Source organism: Acomys minous (assembly GCF_964271855.1).
Source record: "Acomys minous genome assembly, chromosome: 15".
Classification (NCBI taxonomy): Eukaryota; Metazoa; Chordata; class Mammalia; order Rodentia; family Muridae; genus Acomys; species Acomys minous.
In genome coordinates, this window is record NC_140497.1 from 70,477,693 (window position 1) to 70,496,829 (window position 19,137).

The following is a 19,137-nucleotide window of genomic DNA, read 5'->3' on the forward strand; positions in this document are numbered from 1 at the left end:
CCATAATGACTATGGCACTATGACACTTCCATAATGGCTATGGCGCTATGACACTTCATAATGGCTATCACACTATGAACTAATCTGATCATGCTTATCTCCTACAATGTCTCTATATTTAGCTGCCTAACCCTGACATTTGCCTATGTTGCTTCAAGAACTTATTGCCATCTCTCTGCAGACTAAAATCATTCTAGGAATCAGTTCATTTCACTTCTTCAGCTTTTGTTCAATAAATCATTTAAAAACATTTCTCTTGTTACAATGTATTTGTGTTTCTGTGTGTATGTGTGCACGCGCATACACACACACACACATGCATGCACGCACGCATGTGTGCACATGTACACACACAAGTATACCCCATAATACAGGAATGGATATTGAAAGGTCAAAGAACTATTTCTACTGTGTAAGACTTCTCTTGAAATCTTTTCCCTACAGTTTTCTCCTATCCCTACTGACAATACAGAAGCTTTTATAAACAGGCATTCCAGCCTTGCAGGCTACCCATCCAGGTGATATCCAGGTAGCTCAGGTACCCTGACATTGCATGGTGCCAATGGACTCACTCTCTGGTCCTCATCCTATTAGAGAAGGCTGCGTGGTGAGGCAAGAAGCTTGGAACCGTTTCCTCCCAGGAAGTATTAAATTATATATGTGTATATGTATATATTCAGTAGATATATAGTATTATATATATTATAATTTAAAACTTTTTAGATAGATAGATAGATAGATAGATAGATAGATAGATAGATAGATACAGCCTTTTCTTCCACCATGATCAAAGTCAGAGCATCAGGGATTTAGGGGTCAGTGCGTCAAACGTGTATTCCCAGGACTCAGCTACTCTGGAAGTTTAGAGCCTGGGGTATGATCTGCTCAGATCCCCACTCCCATTTCCCTACCACATTTTACCTTTGTGGTTGTTTTCTCAGAGTTTCCAGGCCCAGGATGAATGTGGCAGTGGAAGTTGAGGTTGATGCTGTTTGAACTTGTTCACTGAGGTCCTCTAAGACCCTGCCCCTTCCTAACACAGAGCCTCTCAGTTCTCACCCTGCCTCCCTTAATAATCCATGTTCCTAAACCAGTTGTTTGTAGGGGTCATAGCCCATTTCTCAGTAGCCTTGGGTAAACCGGACTGCTGGGGCCACTCCCGGTCAATTGCAGAGCCTTGTACTTGGTTTGTTATTATTAAAGATTGTAAAAAGGATCTTTATTCATGTGACTCAATTGTTGTCTCAGAGGATTACTGCCTCTGTCAGCTAACCAAGGCTTAGTCCTGGAAGTTTCTAGGCTATGTACAATATAACCTAGGCCTGGAACATTTTCAACTTCTGAGACTTACTGCTTAATAAGCTCACCTTCCTTGTTCTTACTGAGCTCTGGGCTGTTCTGGCTCAAACTGCTCTCCCAGCTTATTTATTCAATCTGGCTTTTCTCTTGGCCTCTAAATTGCTCTGCTTGGCCTCAAACTAACTTCGAGAAATCTTTTCTAATCTCCTGGCTCCTTCTCATTCTCTGGTTCAGTTTGTCTTCACCTCTGACTAGCTCGTTCCCTCATTCATCGTCCTTTGGTAAAACTCTCCCTGTAAAACTGCCTCCTCTTCTCTCATTCTCTGTGTTGCTCCCCTAAGTAGCTTCTCTTTCCTCTCTGTTCTCTTGAGCACTGGGCATATCCTATTCTGTCAAATCTTTCTCTGATTCATCTCTTTTTCTGCACTCAATTAGACATCACTTTCAAACATGGGTCCTCCCTTCTACAAACTAACTTTACCTTCATTGTTTGGGATTAAAGGCATGTACCACCATCCCTGGACCTAAAGCTCTTTTGTTTGTTTGTTTTTTAACCTGAAACTTGCTGTATACCAGACTGGCCTTGAACTCAGATCTTCTTGCCTCTGTCTCCTGGATTAAAGGCATATTTGTATTCCAGCTGTATCACACAGATCTAAAAGGTTTTTGGATGTGATCTCTTGCCAGAGCAGCCATGTTCTGATTCAAAATTCCTCTATAAAAGATGCCCAAGAAGAAAAGGAGCCATGCCATCAAAATCAATTATTCAGCTGCATGCAGAGTGATCTTTATTACTTTATTAATTGAAGTCCACTGTGTTACTTGCTGCCCTCCTGTAGAAGGGTGGCTTCTCTATCTTGTACAGCCAAGGGATTTTTTTTTTAAAAAAGGAAGTTCTTGATTAAGCTAAATGCAAGGGTGGGAGGGTCTATTGTGCCTGCTGCCCCATACTCACCATTTGACTGTGTTTAGAAATAAACTGTGCAATCTCCCCACCCTACCCCCAATTTTTCAAAGGAGCATAGTATGAAAACTTTCTACATTCCTGGAATGCACAAGTAGCCCATGCTTACAATAACATTAAAAGATGAGATGCATCCTAAATACGTAATCTTATTATTCTTTAAACTTGAGTATACCATGTAAGCATGTGTTGCATGCTTCCCTCAGGGTAAGAGCCATACAGAGCAGTTAAACACTGCAGAGGTTCCTCCATGCTTCCTTCCAGTTATGGCCCTACACAAACGTAAACACCATGGTGACATGTGTCACTTCATTCTTTATCTCCAGAGTCCCATTTCCAACTGACTTGGAAGTTGAAGATGGCTGCGTAGACAGCAACAAGGATCTCAAGTGCTGAGCATTTTAAGAGGAGTTCTCACAGTGAGTTTTTAAAGGAAAAATACAATAGCCAAGCAGGCAGAATCAATTCTATTCTAGGTACGTACGTTGTGCCTAAGTAGCTAGACAAAGCATTGTAAGCTGATTGGCTAGATTTAGGTTAGGGAAACATTGGAACTCTCTCTCTCTCTCTCTCTCTCTCTCTCTCTCTCTCTCTCTCTCTCTCTCTCACACACACACACACACACACACACACACACACACACACACACACACACACACACACACACCATTCTGGAATAAAGGAATATTGCAGGGTATTGTGTTTTTGTTTACGTGGAACATACATTTATCATTAATTCGAGCAGAACATTCAACATTGAACTGTAAGTAAAAGGCTTGTTTTTCTCTTTCAAAAGCTTTATTTTTACTTGGCCCAAGACTTGGGAGGGGCTCCAAGTAGGTTACAAAGCTGCCTAGTCCCTTGAGAGGTTCATTCAGGTGGAGATCCTCAGGCTGGCTGGTGCAGAGCAGAGCAAAGGATGGAGGCCCTCAGAAGGGAAGTAGACCTCCGAGTCGCCCTTGAGAGTGAGCCTCTCAAAGAAATACTCGCCCAGAAAAGCCTGTGGCCCGCCTGTCTGTGCTGGCCACGGTCCAGCCAGCCTAAGGATGTTGGTCACATGGCTGCCCATCTTCTTGATGAGCTTCACCTCCTCATCCAGGAAGTGGTTTTCCAAGATATCAGAGATGAAGGTCTGTGTGAGCAGAACCCAGGGAACAAAGATCCAAGAAGACCTGGTTCAGGTTCTTCTCCGGGGCCAAGGCAGTTTCCATGACCTCCTGGGTTTTACCCCAAGCATCTTGAGATGGCTCCTCCCCCTCCTGGAAGAGTGGGCGGCCCCTGAGGTCATTCTGCAACTTGAGGAGATGCTTGGCACCCTCACTCTTCTCCTCAGGCAATTTGTGTAAAAAAAAAAAGTGGCCTACACCCTCCAGAGCCACATCATCCAGATCAAAATAGTAGCCCAGAGAGAGGCAGGGGTAGGAGGCCCGCAGGTACAAGTTGACCGGGCTGTTGACAGCAGCTTCTACTTCAATGGAATAATTCTGACGAATCTGGGAGGTCATGGCTGATCTGCAGTATGGAGCTTACCAAAAAGAGCCAGTGCTGGCTAGTCCGAGGAGATGAGGGCGGTGAGGAGATGGTGCCAGAGGTTGCAACTGGAGAGACTGTAAGGCAAAGAGGGAGTTTCCTGGTCTGTGCCATCCAAAAACTGTTGAAGCTTTGGATGGCACACGGGACCCAAGGCACTGCTTGTCAGTCAGAGCCTGAGAACTTGAACTCAATTTCACCTTATGATCAAAATGGAGAATAAAGGCAAAATGGCTTCAGTTATCCTAAAGACAATTAGATAATCAAAAGAATATAACTTCACAGCTTTGACAAAGGAAAAATCATTTACCAGAAATGTTCTTGGGTTTGTAATTTGGTCAAGTTTTATTTTGGCCTGGCTTTGTTGTTGTTGTTGTTGTTGTTTCTGGCTTTTGAGGGGGTCGAAACAGGGTTTCTCTGTCTAGCCTCGGTTGTCTTTGACTTGCTTTGTAGACCAGGCTGGCCTCGAACTCACAGCAATCCACTTGCCTCTGTTTTCCTGAGTGCTACGACTAAAGGTGTGCACCACCACACCCAGCTCATTTGGGTAAGTTTTAAGAGCTGAGTTAAGATACTGGGACGCACAGCTGCAAGTTATATTGAAGAGTTGTGTGGAAGGATGGGGGGCTCAGGAGCTCCACAAGAAGATTATCAAGGCTGCCAGATTTGGACCACAGCGTGCCTTCACAAACTGATGCACCAACAAAGGACACTACAAGCAGAGAACCTAGACACACACCCCCGTTCAGATGTACCCCATGGACAACTCATTCTCCACATGGGAAAGGCGGTTTGGAGGTGGAAGGTTGGGAGGGCGGCGAGGGAACTGCCTCTGACACAAACTCTAATGCCTGATTTGATCATTGCCCCTTGGTGGAGAGGCCCTGTGGGAACACAGAGGTAGAGGATGCAGGATGAGACTGGATAGGCTGTAGTCAGACAGGGGGAGAGGAGAAACTCACCTGTAGGCAGTCTAGGTAAGGGTAGTGGGTTGGAAGAGGGAGGGAGGCTGGGAGCAGGAAGATAGGAGTGAGGGGATTACATTGGAATGAAATGTGAGTAAATTATAATAAAAATTTTGAAAAAAAATATCTGAGTGAAGGAGAACTTTTCAGGTATAATAAAAGGCATGAACAATTTCATATAAATAAAATTTTAAGGTTCTATTGGGGCAATGTCTGATTCTACATTTTCCCCTAGCATCTACATCTTCAGGCCAACCGTAAGACAAGGAGAGAGGTTTAAAAAGACCCCAGCCACTCTTACTCACGTACATTTCCCCTTTCAATGTCCCTATAATCATGATAGGGTCTATGTTCCCTAGGCAAGACTGTCCATCAAGTCTCATATAAGGCTCTGTGATTTTCACCCTTTCCTAACCCCAAACTCAACCTAATTTTCACCAACCTAACAGCTAAGGAGCAACCACACAGCACCTGAGAACTCTGGCAAAGGATATTCCCATTTTTCTAAGGCCTACCTATGCGATGCTGCCACCAATCTTGTTGTTCGATAGCTATAAAAGCTACATGGGACTACTGCATTGTGGAAGCATGATATTTGGGCAGCCCAAATCCATGTTTCTAGGTTGTGGCCATTGCTTTTTGCATCCAGAATAGACATTCATGAAATGTGTGCTGCTGCTGCCAACAAGGTTAGAGCTTTAAAAATATCAACCATCCCGTGAAAATCAACTTGAGTTACAAAGGGCCGTCATACTCTGTTTCCTAATTTATATCTCCTCTTTCAACACGACCCTTTTGACCTATGGAAATGCGTGTGCTTCAGCCTCCACAGACATTAGGAAAAACAAATTCTGGGAACTGAGTATTATTATCAACTGAAAAAAAAAGTACATGAACTATTTATCCAAACGAAGGGAGGCAATGAATTAAGACTTCTTGGATTACTGAAAAGGAGAGAGAGAGAGAGAGAGAGAGAGAGAGAGAGAGAGAGAGAGAGAGAGAGAGACAGACAGACAGACAGAGACAGAGAGAGACAGAGACAGAGACAGAGAGACAGAGAGAGTCAGAGAGACAGAGAGAGACAGAGACAGAGAGAGACAGAGACAGAGAGACAGAGAAATTCAAGATGAAGTTTCTTAACGTACAAAGCTTTGGTTTCACTGTCCCAGAACCAACTTTTAAAACCAAAAGACTGAAATCTGTGTTGCCTTAGATCTTAATGGATGAGTTAGTGCCAGCTGGGGATTCTGCATCTGAAGCTATCCACTTCCTTGAAATGAAAACCTGTGCACATAATCACCAATTGAATCAGCTTTCCGCCTTAAGTACACAGCACTGCTCCCCAGATCTCCAAACAATTACTTCAGTTCCCTGGAAAAGCAATCTTGATGTCATGAAGATGGTGCTTTCAAGCTCCAAAAGTGATAACATTATAATTGCCCTGCTCATGATGCACTGCTTTTGGTCTAACACTAATTATAATGTTTGTAGATCCTTTGAACATCAATACTTTGTCTGATTTAAAAAATCCAGTCTTGAACGTAACTGTGCAGACTTGGCTCTTGTTCACATCTGTGAGTAGATACTATTGAGGTGACCCAGAACATAGGGAAACTTGAGAAGGCTCCCTCAAAAGCTTGATAAGGAGGTTGATTTTATTTTGTTTAATGATATCAGACCTTTCTATCATAATCAATCCTGGATTTTTATAGATGTATTATATATGAAAATATATGAGTAAAATGTATAAATATGAATATGGAAATTTCAAGGTGCCTAGAATGGAAAAGATATATCCACCCAGCCAAGTTCAGACTGAAGCTCTCTCTATCTTGCTAACAACAGACTCTTATAGTACTCCTTGAAGAAAAGTAGCTCAAATTCAATAGACGTTTAAATTCAGGTTAATGAAGGTTTTAAAGCACACATCAATAAGTAACTCAGGCAAGTAGTACACTAGTAGTGTTGTATTTTTGTTCACTATATGTAAAAAAAAGTTTCAGAAATTGGATATCAACTATTGTCAAGTTTACTGAAGGAAATAGATGTCCCAGAGATTGGTGTAGTATTTACATAAACTTAGAGGAGAAAAAGTATCACAAGTGGGAGCTTTATTGAGAGACTATACAGAGGCTGCCTCTGGGCGAGGGTAGTGGGAAAAAGAGTGGGGGAAGAAACAGGCCTTACAGGCCTTATATACGGGGATACAGTGCATGCACAGAGGGAAGATATGCGACTCTCTAAAACTTTTTTTTTTTTTGGTCAGATATTCAGCCAATCACAATGTAAATTATAGTATTCCTAAAATGCCACTATAGTGCATTAAATTTTGTCAAGGACAAGAAAGGAAAACATTTTAAAGCGGAAACTGGCACTAGAAGCCATAATATTTAAAATACGAGCTTTGCCTCTTTAAATTTGGAGATAGCCTCCCTCTGTGTCTGAAAGATAGAACTGAAAGCCAGAAGACACTCCCTCTCCTTTCATTTCTCTTGGGATTAGCTCAGAAGCAATGTCTTAGATGTGAAAGCACACACTTCTCCTGTGGTACCCTCCCCCCCCCCCCCCCCCCCCCCGCCTTCCCAGCACCCCCTCCCCTTGCTGCTGCGCCCCGCCCCACCCTACCCACCCCCTCACCCATCCTTGCCCAATAATAAAGATCAAGGAGCCTCGGTTTCTTGTATGCTTTTTCAGTCTAGATTCCTCTTCATGAGTTGATGAAAAGTAAAACCAGAAGGCAGCCGAGAAAATAAAAAAGAGCCTTTATAAGGTAAATACTGACTAAATCTTAACTTTTAGATGAAGCCTTTCTTCAAACATCCACTTTTTCTCATAACCCTTTTGTATGGACTTTAACTCTGACTGAATATAGATTCCTTAATTTCTATCTAAACGGTCTCTTTAAAAATACAGCAAATAAATTTAAAAAATATTAACATGAAATTAAAGACAAATTTAGAAAGTGAGGTCCTCTCTGAAGTATTCTGGGGAAAATGTGTTTGTAAGCTATATGCTTGACTCCTTGCTTCTATAAAGACACAGAAGCAGACACAATCATTCCTCTCTCTGACTACTTGAAGGGTGTTGATCTCGGCACTTTATTCCCACACTCTCATTTCTAACAATGGACTAAAAGTAGCTATTTTCAATGTTATTAAGTAAAATGATATCTTACTTAGATGTCAATAATAGTAGAATATGCATAAATTACTTCTGATTTGACAGAGTTGTTTGGTTGGTTGGTTTTGTTTTGTTGGTGGTGGTGGTATGTTTTTGTTTCTTGGATTTTTGCTGTTGTTTATTGTTGGTTTTAGGTTTTTGAGACAGTTTCTCTACGTAGCCCTGGCTGTCCTGGAACTCACTATGTACACCAGGCTGGCCTCAAACTCAGAGATCCCGGCTGCTGGGATCAAAGGTTGCACCACCACCTTTTGACGTTTTTCTGATATTTTTAAGTGTGTGTGTGTGTGTGTGTGTGTATGTGTGTGTGTATACACATGCTCAATGGGTAACTAACAGAGAACAATGCTGTACTTTCCTTGCAGGGAATTACTAGCAAGACAAGATGAAGATCTTGATCCTGACTATGACCACCTTGAACTTTCTGATTTTCTTTCCAGTAAGGTTTTTTTTTCAGTATTTAATATAACATTATTTTTAAAGAATTAAAAAATTGATGAGGGAAAATGAATGTAGATTTTAAGTTATCTTTAGAAAAGATGTAAAAAAAATGCCATTGCATTTTATATTCTGTTTATATATATATTTATTTCTATTAGAATATTTTTATAGAAATAATTAAAATTACTTACATAAGCTAGGCCTGATGTTGCACCCCTGCACCAGAGGCTGCTCAGAATGGAATGTCACAAGCTCAAGGCTTGTCTGGGCTCAGAGTGAATTTCGAGTCACTCTAGGCATCCAAGCAAGCTCCTAACTCAAAAATTAAAAATCAACATTGGACTAGAGATATAATCAAGGAGCAGCTCTCTTGCCTAGCACATATGATGTCTTGGATTTAATCCCTAGTACCACAATTAATTATTTTATTATAAAGTGGAACTAAAGATCACAAAAGACCATGTATTGTGGTATACAGTTTGAAAGGCTCTCTTCCTCTCTTTTACACTGTGAGAGATTAGTTGTTGCAACTTTACCATGGAGAGTACTCAGTCTAACATCAGCTTCTCCTCAGAGTGATATTGGGCATTTTAACTAAGTTAATAGGAAATCAATAAAGATGAAAACAGAAGCCTTCAGAATGGTATTTTATTTGATAGAATTAGTGCTATGCATTGATGTGTTTTTAGTGAAATCATCTACAAGAGGAATGTCACACACACACACACACAAAAAAAATGTTGCCCTTCTTTCCCTTTAGTATAACGGGAGTCAAGAAATACACAGACAGACAAACCAACCTTTTCCTGCCAATTCACCTTTATGCAAGCACATGGCAAGTGACCCTTCACACACCCCCAAAACAGAAGAAAATTCACCTGCAGAAGACTCAGGTAGCTATCCTGCACCGTTAGATGGGCTAACAGAGATTACTGGATCTCCCTCAGAGGAAAACCACTTAGAGATACTCAAAGCTGACTTGCAAAAGTTCCCTCCACCTGGTAATGATGCTCTACACAACTTATTCACTAATCAGCCTTCAGTTGGCTTTGCTTATGTCAAAGGGACAGTAGAAAATCCTACTAACGAAGACTCTTCAAAGAGCAATGCTTCAACCTCCTCTGATGTTATTCAGGATATGTCTGCTGTTTCCAGCTTTGAACCTAATTCCCAAATAAGACAGAGAAGGATCAGGATGCCTCTTTCTAGGGAAAACAGCATTTCATCGCCTGCGTCAGTGGTTCATTACCAATCTAAGACTGATTCCTCTGCTATTCCTCACTTTGAGAGAGACGCAGAGATAACTCAGAGTCTTGAACACTTCTCATCCATTGGAAGAACTAAAGCACTGTTTGCCTCTGACTCTGGTACTCACACGCACAACTCTTTGGAGGAGTTCTCTGCTTTGGCAGAAGAGAGTGACACTGACACAGCAAAGGAACAGAGTTTTCTTGGAACGGGTACCACTACCAGTGATGAAGATGAACAAGGACATGCATTCTTTGGTTCTGCAGCCCCTTCTGAGAAAAGTATACTTATTCCAAGAATGGACTCTAGGCATTCAATAGACAGGGACATGCCCAGTGAAGGAAAACCAAAGCTCGATACAGAAGTAGAGTCTGAAATGGAGGAAGAGGCTGTCTTCCAGGAAACAGAAGATATTCCATCTTCTCATGATTTAAAGCACTTTGAATCAGAATATGGTAACATTGAAAGAGATGGGTTCCTAGATAGTGCCACCACAAGTTCTCTTTCCCAATTTACTGTTGTACCTTCTGCTGAAATAACAGTAAATGAAAGAGACCTTAGACTTCCTGAGGAAGAAAATGTTGATGCCGTATATGTAACTAGCCCTACAGACAAGAAGATGTACTTTAAGCCAATGGCCAAAAAAACAAAACTTAGTAGCTTAGGTGAAAGTACAGGGATTAAACAGAATGTAGAAACAAAAGGTAGCATTGCAGTCCCTGTGTCCAGTAATTCTCCGCACCAAATTGAAAGAATGGGTTATTCTAGACCACTTAATGTATACTATTATGTTATCTCTCAACCAATTCTCAATACTAAAAAGAACCCACATGTGGCCTGGAACACCAATAATAAAAGGCTATCTTCCACCATGGACAGTGGAGACATAATTAACCTCAAAGATAACTATCAAACCCCTACTGACATCAATGCAAAAACAAATGACAGACTGGCCAATAAACAAAGAACAGCAAGGAATGATGTAAGAAACAGTACTCATGACATTGCTGAGGCAGTAAATGATAAGTTCTATAATGATAAAGACAAAGTTAAAATAGACTTGCCTTCAATAATTGCTGCCTGGCCATTAAAGAAATACATCATCAAAAGTACTGATGTTAAAACTCTGAAAAGAAAACCTGATGACCCAGGAAGGACTTCCCAGGACTATACCAAAGACTCTAGAGATGAAAAGTCTAGATTAATTGTTGACTCCACTGCCCCTTTCCATCTTTCTCAAGCAACAAACTCTGTTAAGGAAATCTCCTTGAGAGATATTTTGGCATCCCAAACGTATCTTCCTAATAAAACTACCACAACGGCTTTGAAAATAGGAATGTCCACAGGTGCTCACGATGCAGAAAAGATATTGTATAGCCCACAATATGAGCCAGAAGCCTCTTTGGAGCAGGATGCCACACTGAGCTATGAAACTGATCGGCAAAATGAGGAAAGCATTAAACCAGAAGAGGAAGATACACTTGAAGGAGAAAACATCAAAAATCACATTGCTGTTAAACCCACAGACGGTGATTATGTTCTCAAAGAAACCAGTCCGGCTGGCACGCATTATTCAACTAATTCTGCTGTGAATGATGCTACAACTTTCAGAAGGATCATCAAACACAGGGATGGCCAACCTGGATTTGAAATTCCTGAAAATGTGGTCTCAAAACCTTTGCCTGAAAATTTTAAAGTTCAAGGGAAAATGATTACAACAAAAAGTAATCATGACTCTAACAGTGAGGAACTTTTTAGAGATAATGCTTACACAATGATGGAGGAAAATATTCCAAACATTTATATCTTTACCCTAGAAGCAGTGCCCAGCTTTATAAGAAGAGATTCCAGCATTCGAGTGAAAGATAATATGCACCCTGGTGAAGCTAGGAAGAGCATAAACAAAACAAACTTAATGGCACTTTTAAATCTGCTAAATGTCACTAAAAAGTCACCAAGTGCCATAATCAGTTCTCCTGACTTTTTTGCCTTTACAACTAAGGAAGGCAATTACAACACTACCACCACTGTTTCTACTGTAGGAGACATTCTGCCTGTAAGTCTAAAGTCTCTATTAATCCCCAATCAGAAAATTTCTAGAACTGCAGTTTCTCTTGGTGACAGTGGCATGTTATCTGATACAGCAGTGACATCACAGGTATCAGAACCAACAGCAGAACACTTGTCTTCCACTGAAGAGGACTGGGAAGTGGTTAATGAGCCAAGTGCTGTTAAGTCCTTCTCCCAAGTCTCCGCTGCTCCTCCAGAGGATCCTATGACTTTTCCAGAGAAAATCGTAAGTGCAGCTCATATCCTCAAAACTGAAGGTGGAGACATCATCGATGAAACTGATGGCATGGCCCTCTCACCTGTAGCCCCCGAAACAGCAACCTACAAAGAAGGAGGCACAAATAAAGCTACTGAGTTTGTAAGTCACCATGTCCAACAAACGTCTATCAGTCCATCTGCAAAGGAAAGAGCCACCTCAGGAACTGAGGCTTGCATATCTTTCAGCACTGACAAGCCTGTCACAGAAGAAAAAGTCGACACTTTTGGAGATAACGTTGCAGCGGACTTAGGAGAGTTAAATAAAATGAAAGCTACTCTATTCATTCCGAAGCTGGTCGTTGCTTCTGCTCAACAAAAAGGTCTAGAATGTTCAAAAGAAACATCTTATCCTGGTTCCACCCTGAGCACAACAAAGCTAACAAAGGCTCAGGCTGGAGATCCACTTACCGTTGATTACGTGAAGCCGCCAATCACAAACCCTCACACTAAATTCTATCAGTTGCCCATGAAAATGGCCTTGTCTCCTACTGGCTCTATGGAAAACAGCGATGCTAAACTCCTAACAACTGACATCATCATTCTCATTCCTGAAAACATAACCAAGGATTCTGGCCTCGTGCATGACAAACCTTTGACCTATTCCTCAGGCTCAGAACCTAAAGCATCAGGAATTACTGAATTTGTTAATCTTATTAACAAAACTGATAATCAAGAAAGCCAAGGCATCAAACGCCAAGCCAACTTTCGTCCCCTTAGCGTGAACTCAATTGTTCCTTCGAGAACTTCAGCGAATGTTTTCAGAAATTCTATAAATCATGATGCAGGCTCACCATCCAGTATGGAGAGAGAACATACTGTGGCAGAGATATCACATTCACAGAACAGCAATATTCCTCTGGCTGGATTTGGTGTCGCCTCTAATGATGAATTCTCTGAAGAATTAGACAATATGGCTATGTTCGCTGTCTCACCAGTGAACACAATGCACACCATGGAAGATGCCTTCATTCATCCTACTGACAGCAGTCATGAAGGAGAGTCTATGCTGTTAGAAGAAGGTAGGTACAAAATATATGTAGCTCCAAAAAGCCCTGCAAACCCTCAGTTTGTTCTTGAGGCCTCCACAGAATATCTTGAAACCCCTGGCCTGCTAACAAGTGACCTACTCAGTAATTCTCCAACTGAATGGTCGCATAAGTTTGAGATAAAGGATGATTACATTCATTTCATTAATACTATTTCTTACATTAATAAAATAAATGACCCTAAGTCCCATACGCAAAATGTAATTTTTCTTCCCTTTCATTTCAAGTACCATTCAACCTAGTGTTCCTAGATTACGATGTATGTGAGTCTGAATTTTCCATTTTCTCTGATCCATAGGCAAGAGACTGGCTTTAAAAAACCTGAATTTTCTTCCTCCTTAATCTAATCAGCTACACTTTAAAGTCAATAGTGTCATCATTGCTTGCTGTACGATTATTTGAAAATTCCATCTGAAATGAGTATCTTCGGGAACAGCTACTGTTACTTCTCCCTGACTCTTGCCGCTTTGTGGGTTTAGAGATGTGACAGCAACTTCCATTACAAAGGTCTTCTGGGGCTGAGATAACAACTTGCAGGGGGCAGAAATAAAACAAACAAACAAAAAAACCAAAACAAACAACAATAAAAAAAACTACAACACTTAAGACACTGTTCTCAAGGTAACTGAAGAAAACACAAAAAGCCTGAACAGTCTATTGTTTTGCTGTTGTTGATATTGTTATTGTTGTTGTTGTTATTGTTATTATTATTATTATTATTATTATTATTATTATTATTATTCCTACTTTAAAATGAAATTTCCCTCTTAGAAGAAAATAGCTGACTGAAGTCTCTGCTGCATAATTATCTTCTCTATTTTTGTTCACTACCAAAGCGCTTTTAAATTTAGACATTTAAGCAACATCAGTCTCAGAGAAGAGCACGGCCCTGCCTCAAAAAATACAACATCACTTACTTGTAAAGTAGTTGATGCCAAAAAGAAGCTGATAGCCTACAGTCAGCCAGGGTTTCTGTTACTGACACTAAACCACTAAGTACCTAGCAAGCTTGAGTATGTCTGTGTCAAGGGGCACCAGTGCCATGTCAAAAGGCACACACTTGTCAGCAGAAATATGGTTAATCCTAGGTTTTCTTAAAAAAAAAAAAGTAAAATAAAATATTTAGCATGATTTTTATTTTATAATCAGAATTCCATTTTTTTCTTCTATATTAATACGCATTCTAGTAAATGTCTAGCTGCAGCCAAGAAGCAGCCTCCAAGGTGAGCCCTTGTCATTAGCTGGCTGACTGATGCAACAATCCTCATGATGACCAGTGCCTCAGTCACTATGACGATCACCACTCCCATGCCCAGAGGTGCCACTAAGCTCAGAGGAAAGACCTGTGAGAGTGCTCAGTGCCCCTGTGCCCCATGGCTGAAGATGGATCGCCCAAAATTTATTCTCATCCTCCAAGGGAGAACAGTGAAACGCCCACAGAAGCAGCCATTTTCTTCGGGGCCGACACCATTCTTAAATCAGAAACAACTATTACGTCTGAAGGAGACCACATCACTTCAGTAAATGACTGCACGCCAGATGGTGACTTTTCGACAACGGCCAACAAGCCCACACCTACGAAAGAAAAACTCAAATTAGAAGATGACATTGAGGCCAGTCTGAAGTCAACAACCCTTCCAGAGAAAGAAACTACCACTCCGACTGAAACTGCAAACTCCAAAACTAAGGAGTCGATTACTGAAAATTTCATTCCAGTGAAAATTGGAAACATCTCAGGCCCAGTTGGTACTGTTTCTTTAATAGATTTTTCTAGTAACATTGGAAAAGAAGACATCCTCTTAGCCACCATTGACACAGAAGACAAGGAAGTCCTACCCACTCCTGAGCTCCCTGGCACACTGGAGGATAGCACTGCCCATGGCGAGGACACCTCTGCACTGTCAGATGAAAACACGGAAACAGAGGTTAGTTCCCCAATCAATGCCGACGTGCCTGATGATGGAGCAGTCCAGGACACTGACTCCTTTAGTCCAGAGGCTGAAATCCCTCCCTCTACTGAGAAAGAGGTCACCACCATTCCAGACATGACCACCATTGCAGAAGAGAAAATAACAGAGAGCGACCTGATTGTTTCAGAAGATAGCCCCAGAGTTGTGACTAAATTAACGGACTCGGATGAGGAAAAATTTATCACTGTTTTTGAACTCACTAACTCTGCTGAAAAAGCCAAAGATAACCCAGAAGATACCTTAACTGACGAGGAATCGGCTGATGGTGTTAATGCTTGGGTGGAGAAAGAGACTGTAAATGAGGCAGACTCCCGTTCTGTTTTGCTTACTGCTGTGGAATCCAGGTACGACTTCATTGTCCCTGCCTCGAAAACTAAGACCGTCAGGGAGGAATCAACCTGTAACATCGCAGAAGATCTGTCTGAAAACGATACAATAGAATCGGTAACTGAGGTCATGGAGGAGTTTCCTGTGGTGACCTCTATAGACGATTGCCCTAACCACAAGGAGGACCCCTCCACCACTGACTCTGGTATCTTCAAACTGCTGAAAGAAGATCCGGATGAGCTCATGATGTAAAACCAGCGACGTAAGGGAGGCCACATATTAGTGCGCCATGGGTTAAAAGATAGTGTTAATGTCTAAGAAGTTACTCAGCAAGAAAAACTTTTAAAAGAAATAACATGGGCATTTAAGGCAAGTATTAGACATAGAAAATACAGATGCTCATGGATAGAGGGCGTGCAGCAAAATATATGGAAGGGCAATTTTAAAACCAACAATCTCAGTGCTTCCTAGGTGTCACAGTTTGAGTTATGTAACTACTTAATGTAAAAAATCCCATACTACATTTTAGTGGCATAAAGATGTCAAGAGGTAAAAGAACCTTTTTTTTTTTACAATATTTAATTATATGTGCCATTCCATTTAATTCTAAATATTATGATTTAATTAAATTATGGATATGAAGAGAATCAAGTAACATGAAAAAATTACCGAAACCCTAAAAAGTTTCCTGAAACTCTTATTACAAACATTTCCTTGTTGTTATCATATGTGTGACTCTTTTCCATTATAATAATGTATTTGAAAGTCTCATGAATGTAGGAATTAAAGCTTCCTTGCAATTGCTTAATATCCATGTGTAACACAAGAAATCAGACATACTTCTTGTCTCATATTTGATGCTAACTAAAACAAAATATTAGTTTAACATGTGTTCATTTGAAAAACTGTATACACATGAATTCATATAATGTTCTTCCTGGTAAGATTTGAGTCCTGAAATTTTTTGTCAATTTTTTTTTTCAGATCTTAAACGTTGGATAATGTTCTCTTCTTCTTAGGCAGCTGGTTAGCAAATCAAGGGCGCGTATCTTCATTCTTTTCTGATAGACTTTTCAAGTGGGCCTGTTGTCACTGTGCTGATTCTCCTCAATAAATCGTTCTGGCAGCAACTGATTTATTGCGTGTGCTGTGTTTGATATCCTGGTACAAAATTCTTTAGAATTAGGAAAGAAAAAATTCATTGCTTAGACAAAAACAAAAATAGTATCTTCCATAAAGATCCATAGTTTCATTTTACCAAAAAAAGGAAGAAATTAAACAAGTCAAAACACTAAGTAAATAGTGATTACCATACACGAAGTGGGAGGTTTAAGTAGAGTCTACACTGGGATAGACATGGTACTGTATTTAAACCCAGAAACATTAAAATATGAGCATTTAATATCAGATGAAGAGTAACTCAGACCATGGGTATCCTGACTAATTTCTCTCAATCAAGTACTTGGGGAAATATAAAGTGGAATACTCTTCAAAATATACTTAAGACATTTTTTTTAAAACTACATTTCCCAAAATGAGGATAATAAACCCACCTAAGCATATATAAAAAAAAGACAAAACATCCTTGATACAACAATCAAAATTATATAGAGAAATAATTATATTTAATCTAAAATCAAACAACTGGAAGAAAGTTACATTATATTTGGCAGTGAAGAGTACTGCCCTTGTTATGTAAGTAGTTTCCAAAAAGAAACACCCAGAAAGTCTCACCAACATGACTGCCCAGGTATGGGCTGCACAGAGGTAACAACAGTAGAGATATCAAACTGGGCAGGAAAAACCCACCAGCAGCCTCAACCCTCCACAAAGAACTACAGGCAACTAAGAAATGCTGAGAATGGGAGAAACCATCTTCCCCATAGAAGGGCCCACCAATTGGTTGTCCCATGTCAGATGGTCACCCCTGTAAACATACATACAATTAATTTACGGACTGAGCAGACTGTATTTAGGAATACATGAGTATGCAGGCAGGTAACAATTAATGAAAAAGCGGCCATGAATTTGAAAGAGAGCAAAAAAGGTATATGGGAGGGCTTGACGGAAAAAAAAGGCAGGGGGAAATTATATCATTATAATCTCAAAATTGAGAGGAAAAACATGGGCCCTGCACCAGCCTGGCAGCACAGTAGACCTGGCCCTGGGGGAGCGGGTACTGGTGAGCTGGTCCCAAGGGCTAGAGCATGGGAGAGCTGGCCTCCCCACTCCTCTGTGGTGAGATGGGATGGAGGTAGTGATGCCCTTCTCATTCACCCCTAGTCACCTGAGCACTGAGGTCTTGTGAGACTGGGAGCTGCCCCGTGACCCCTTGTTGATGGTAGCACACAGGGGAGAAAGCTCTGTACCTCTCCTGGGCCACACAGTGAAACTGGCCCTGATGGCTAAGGCACGGATGAGCCAGCCAGAGGGAATGAGAGATAGCTGCCCCAGCCCCTCGCAGACTACAGCGCTTGTTAGAGTGAGGTCCCTTGCGTTGGGCAGCATAGTGAAGCTGGCTCTAGAGGCATGAGTGCAGGTGAACTGCCCAAGGGCAGAAGAGCAGGAGAACTGACCCAGCCTCCTGTCGATGACAGCATTGGATGGCCTAGCCTGAGCAGTGCTGGGGGGGGGGGGGGGAGGGGGAGGCGGGGACTGGGAGCGGGGTTCAGATAAGGGAAAGCCAGCGCATTAACCCGCTTAGCCTACCACTCAGGCTCAGATCCAGGGCTCTGAGCTGACCCATTCCCACATCTGTAATCTGCAAATGGTTGGGAGAGACGTGTAAGGGCCAGTCCTGCAGGATCTCCATGACAACAGGATAACTGGGAGGAGGCTTGGTGAAGGTACAATATGGTGTCTCGGAAGCCAAAGCTCTCAACCCAGACCAACAGCGCACTGCAATGAACAAGCGAAGATGTGTGGACAGAGATATACTGTGAGACACACTGTGGCACACGATAGCTTTGGTGTTTGTTTGTTTTTTGTTTTGTTTTGTTTTTGCTTGTTTTGTTGGCTTGTGTGTGTATTTTTTGGGGGTGGGGAGAAGGTTGCAAAGACAAAAAGTAGATATGAGAAGATGAGAAGCAGCACAGGTGCATGATGTGAAACTCACAAGAGTGTCAATAAAAAGTTTTTTTTTTAATTTAAAATTTTAAAAGGACATTTTCTCATACCATATGTTTTAATAATATTCTTTCCCCTCCCCTAACTTTGTGGATTCGTCCACCTCCGTGTTCACCTAACTTCATGCTGTGTCTATCTATATCTATCTATTCACCTATCGATGCATTTATCATCTTTACATCTCTACTGAGCAGAATAAATAACCAGATAATTCAGAAGTTGTCGAAAACACAAAAGGTACTGGATACTATGTTTAACCATTTAACAACTGACTGATTCTTTTAAATATTCAATACTGATTAATTTTGCAAGCCTCCAAATTTGTCAGCTTTTTTTGTAAGGGTACAGAAACCCTGCCTCAAACCCCTCCCCCCCCAAAAAAGAATGAAACCGAGATTTGACTCCCACCTGTATGACACAGGCATATATATGGAGCAGTCACGCTTTACTGAACACCTTTGCAAAACTGCAAATGGCCGCTCGTCTAAGAAAAGCACGGGAGTGACTGGCAGAGCCCAGCTTGGCAGATGTGTATGACACCAAAGCCCAGGTTCAGTGACACTATCTTATGAACTGCTGAGCAATGACGAATCTCCCCAGCTGGGCACTGCACGCACGACTGCCATCCTCTATTTGCACTGGCAGTCTCCTGTGCAAGTTGTAACTGATCATCCACTTCTGGTCTTACATTCTACCAATTAATTATGTCCCTA

At 41.2% G+C, this 19,137-nt stretch overlaps 2 protein-coding genes and 1 pseudogene across 5 annotated transcripts; 2 read left to right on the top strand and 1 right to left on the bottom strand.

Annotated features, from left to right (window-relative positions):
* Positions 1-3,137: 3,137 nt before the first annotated feature.
* On the bottom strand, positions 3,138-3,768 carry LOC311584190 (ferritin light chain 1-like; annotated as a pseudogene). The gene has a single exon. The product of its transcript is annotated as a ferritin light chain 1-like (transcript).
* Positions 3,769-8,937: 5,169 nt separating this feature from the next.
* LOC311584096 (uncharacterized protein) lies at positions 8,938-14,324 on the top strand. 2 transcript variants are annotated; one of them, XM_084758170.1, is made up of 2 exons: positions 8,938-12,974; positions 14,189-14,324. In XM_084758170.1, the coding sequence occupies exons 1-2, from the start codon at positions 9,212-9,214 to the stop codon at positions 14,197-14,199; spliced, it is 3,774 nt and encodes a 1,257-aa protein (XP_084614296.1). In that variant the 5' UTR covers positions 8,938-9,211; the 3' UTR covers positions 14,200-14,324. The 2 variants fall into 2 exon arrangements, with proteins under 2 accessions (XP_084614296.1, XP_084614295.1); XM_084758169.1 differs by lacking the exon at positions 14,189-14,324 and adding an exon at positions 13,300-13,665.
* A 15-nt stretch (positions 14,325-14,339) lies between these two features.
* On the top strand, positions 14,340-16,441 carry CABS1 (calcium binding protein, spermatid associated 1). Of its 2 annotated transcripts, none has more exons than XM_084758203.1 (2): positions 14,340-15,315; positions 16,283-16,441. In XM_084758203.1, the coding sequence occupies exons 1-2, from the start codon at positions 14,375-14,377 to the stop codon at positions 16,287-16,289; spliced, it is 948 nt and encodes a 315-aa protein (XP_084614329.1). In that variant the 5' UTR covers positions 14,340-14,374; the 3' UTR covers positions 16,290-16,441. The 2 variants fall into 2 exon arrangements, with proteins under 2 accessions (XP_084614329.1, XP_084614328.1); XM_084758202.1 differs by having other exon boundaries at positions 14,340-15,667; positions 16,283-16,438.
* Positions 16,442-19,137: the final 2,696 nt, after the last annotated feature.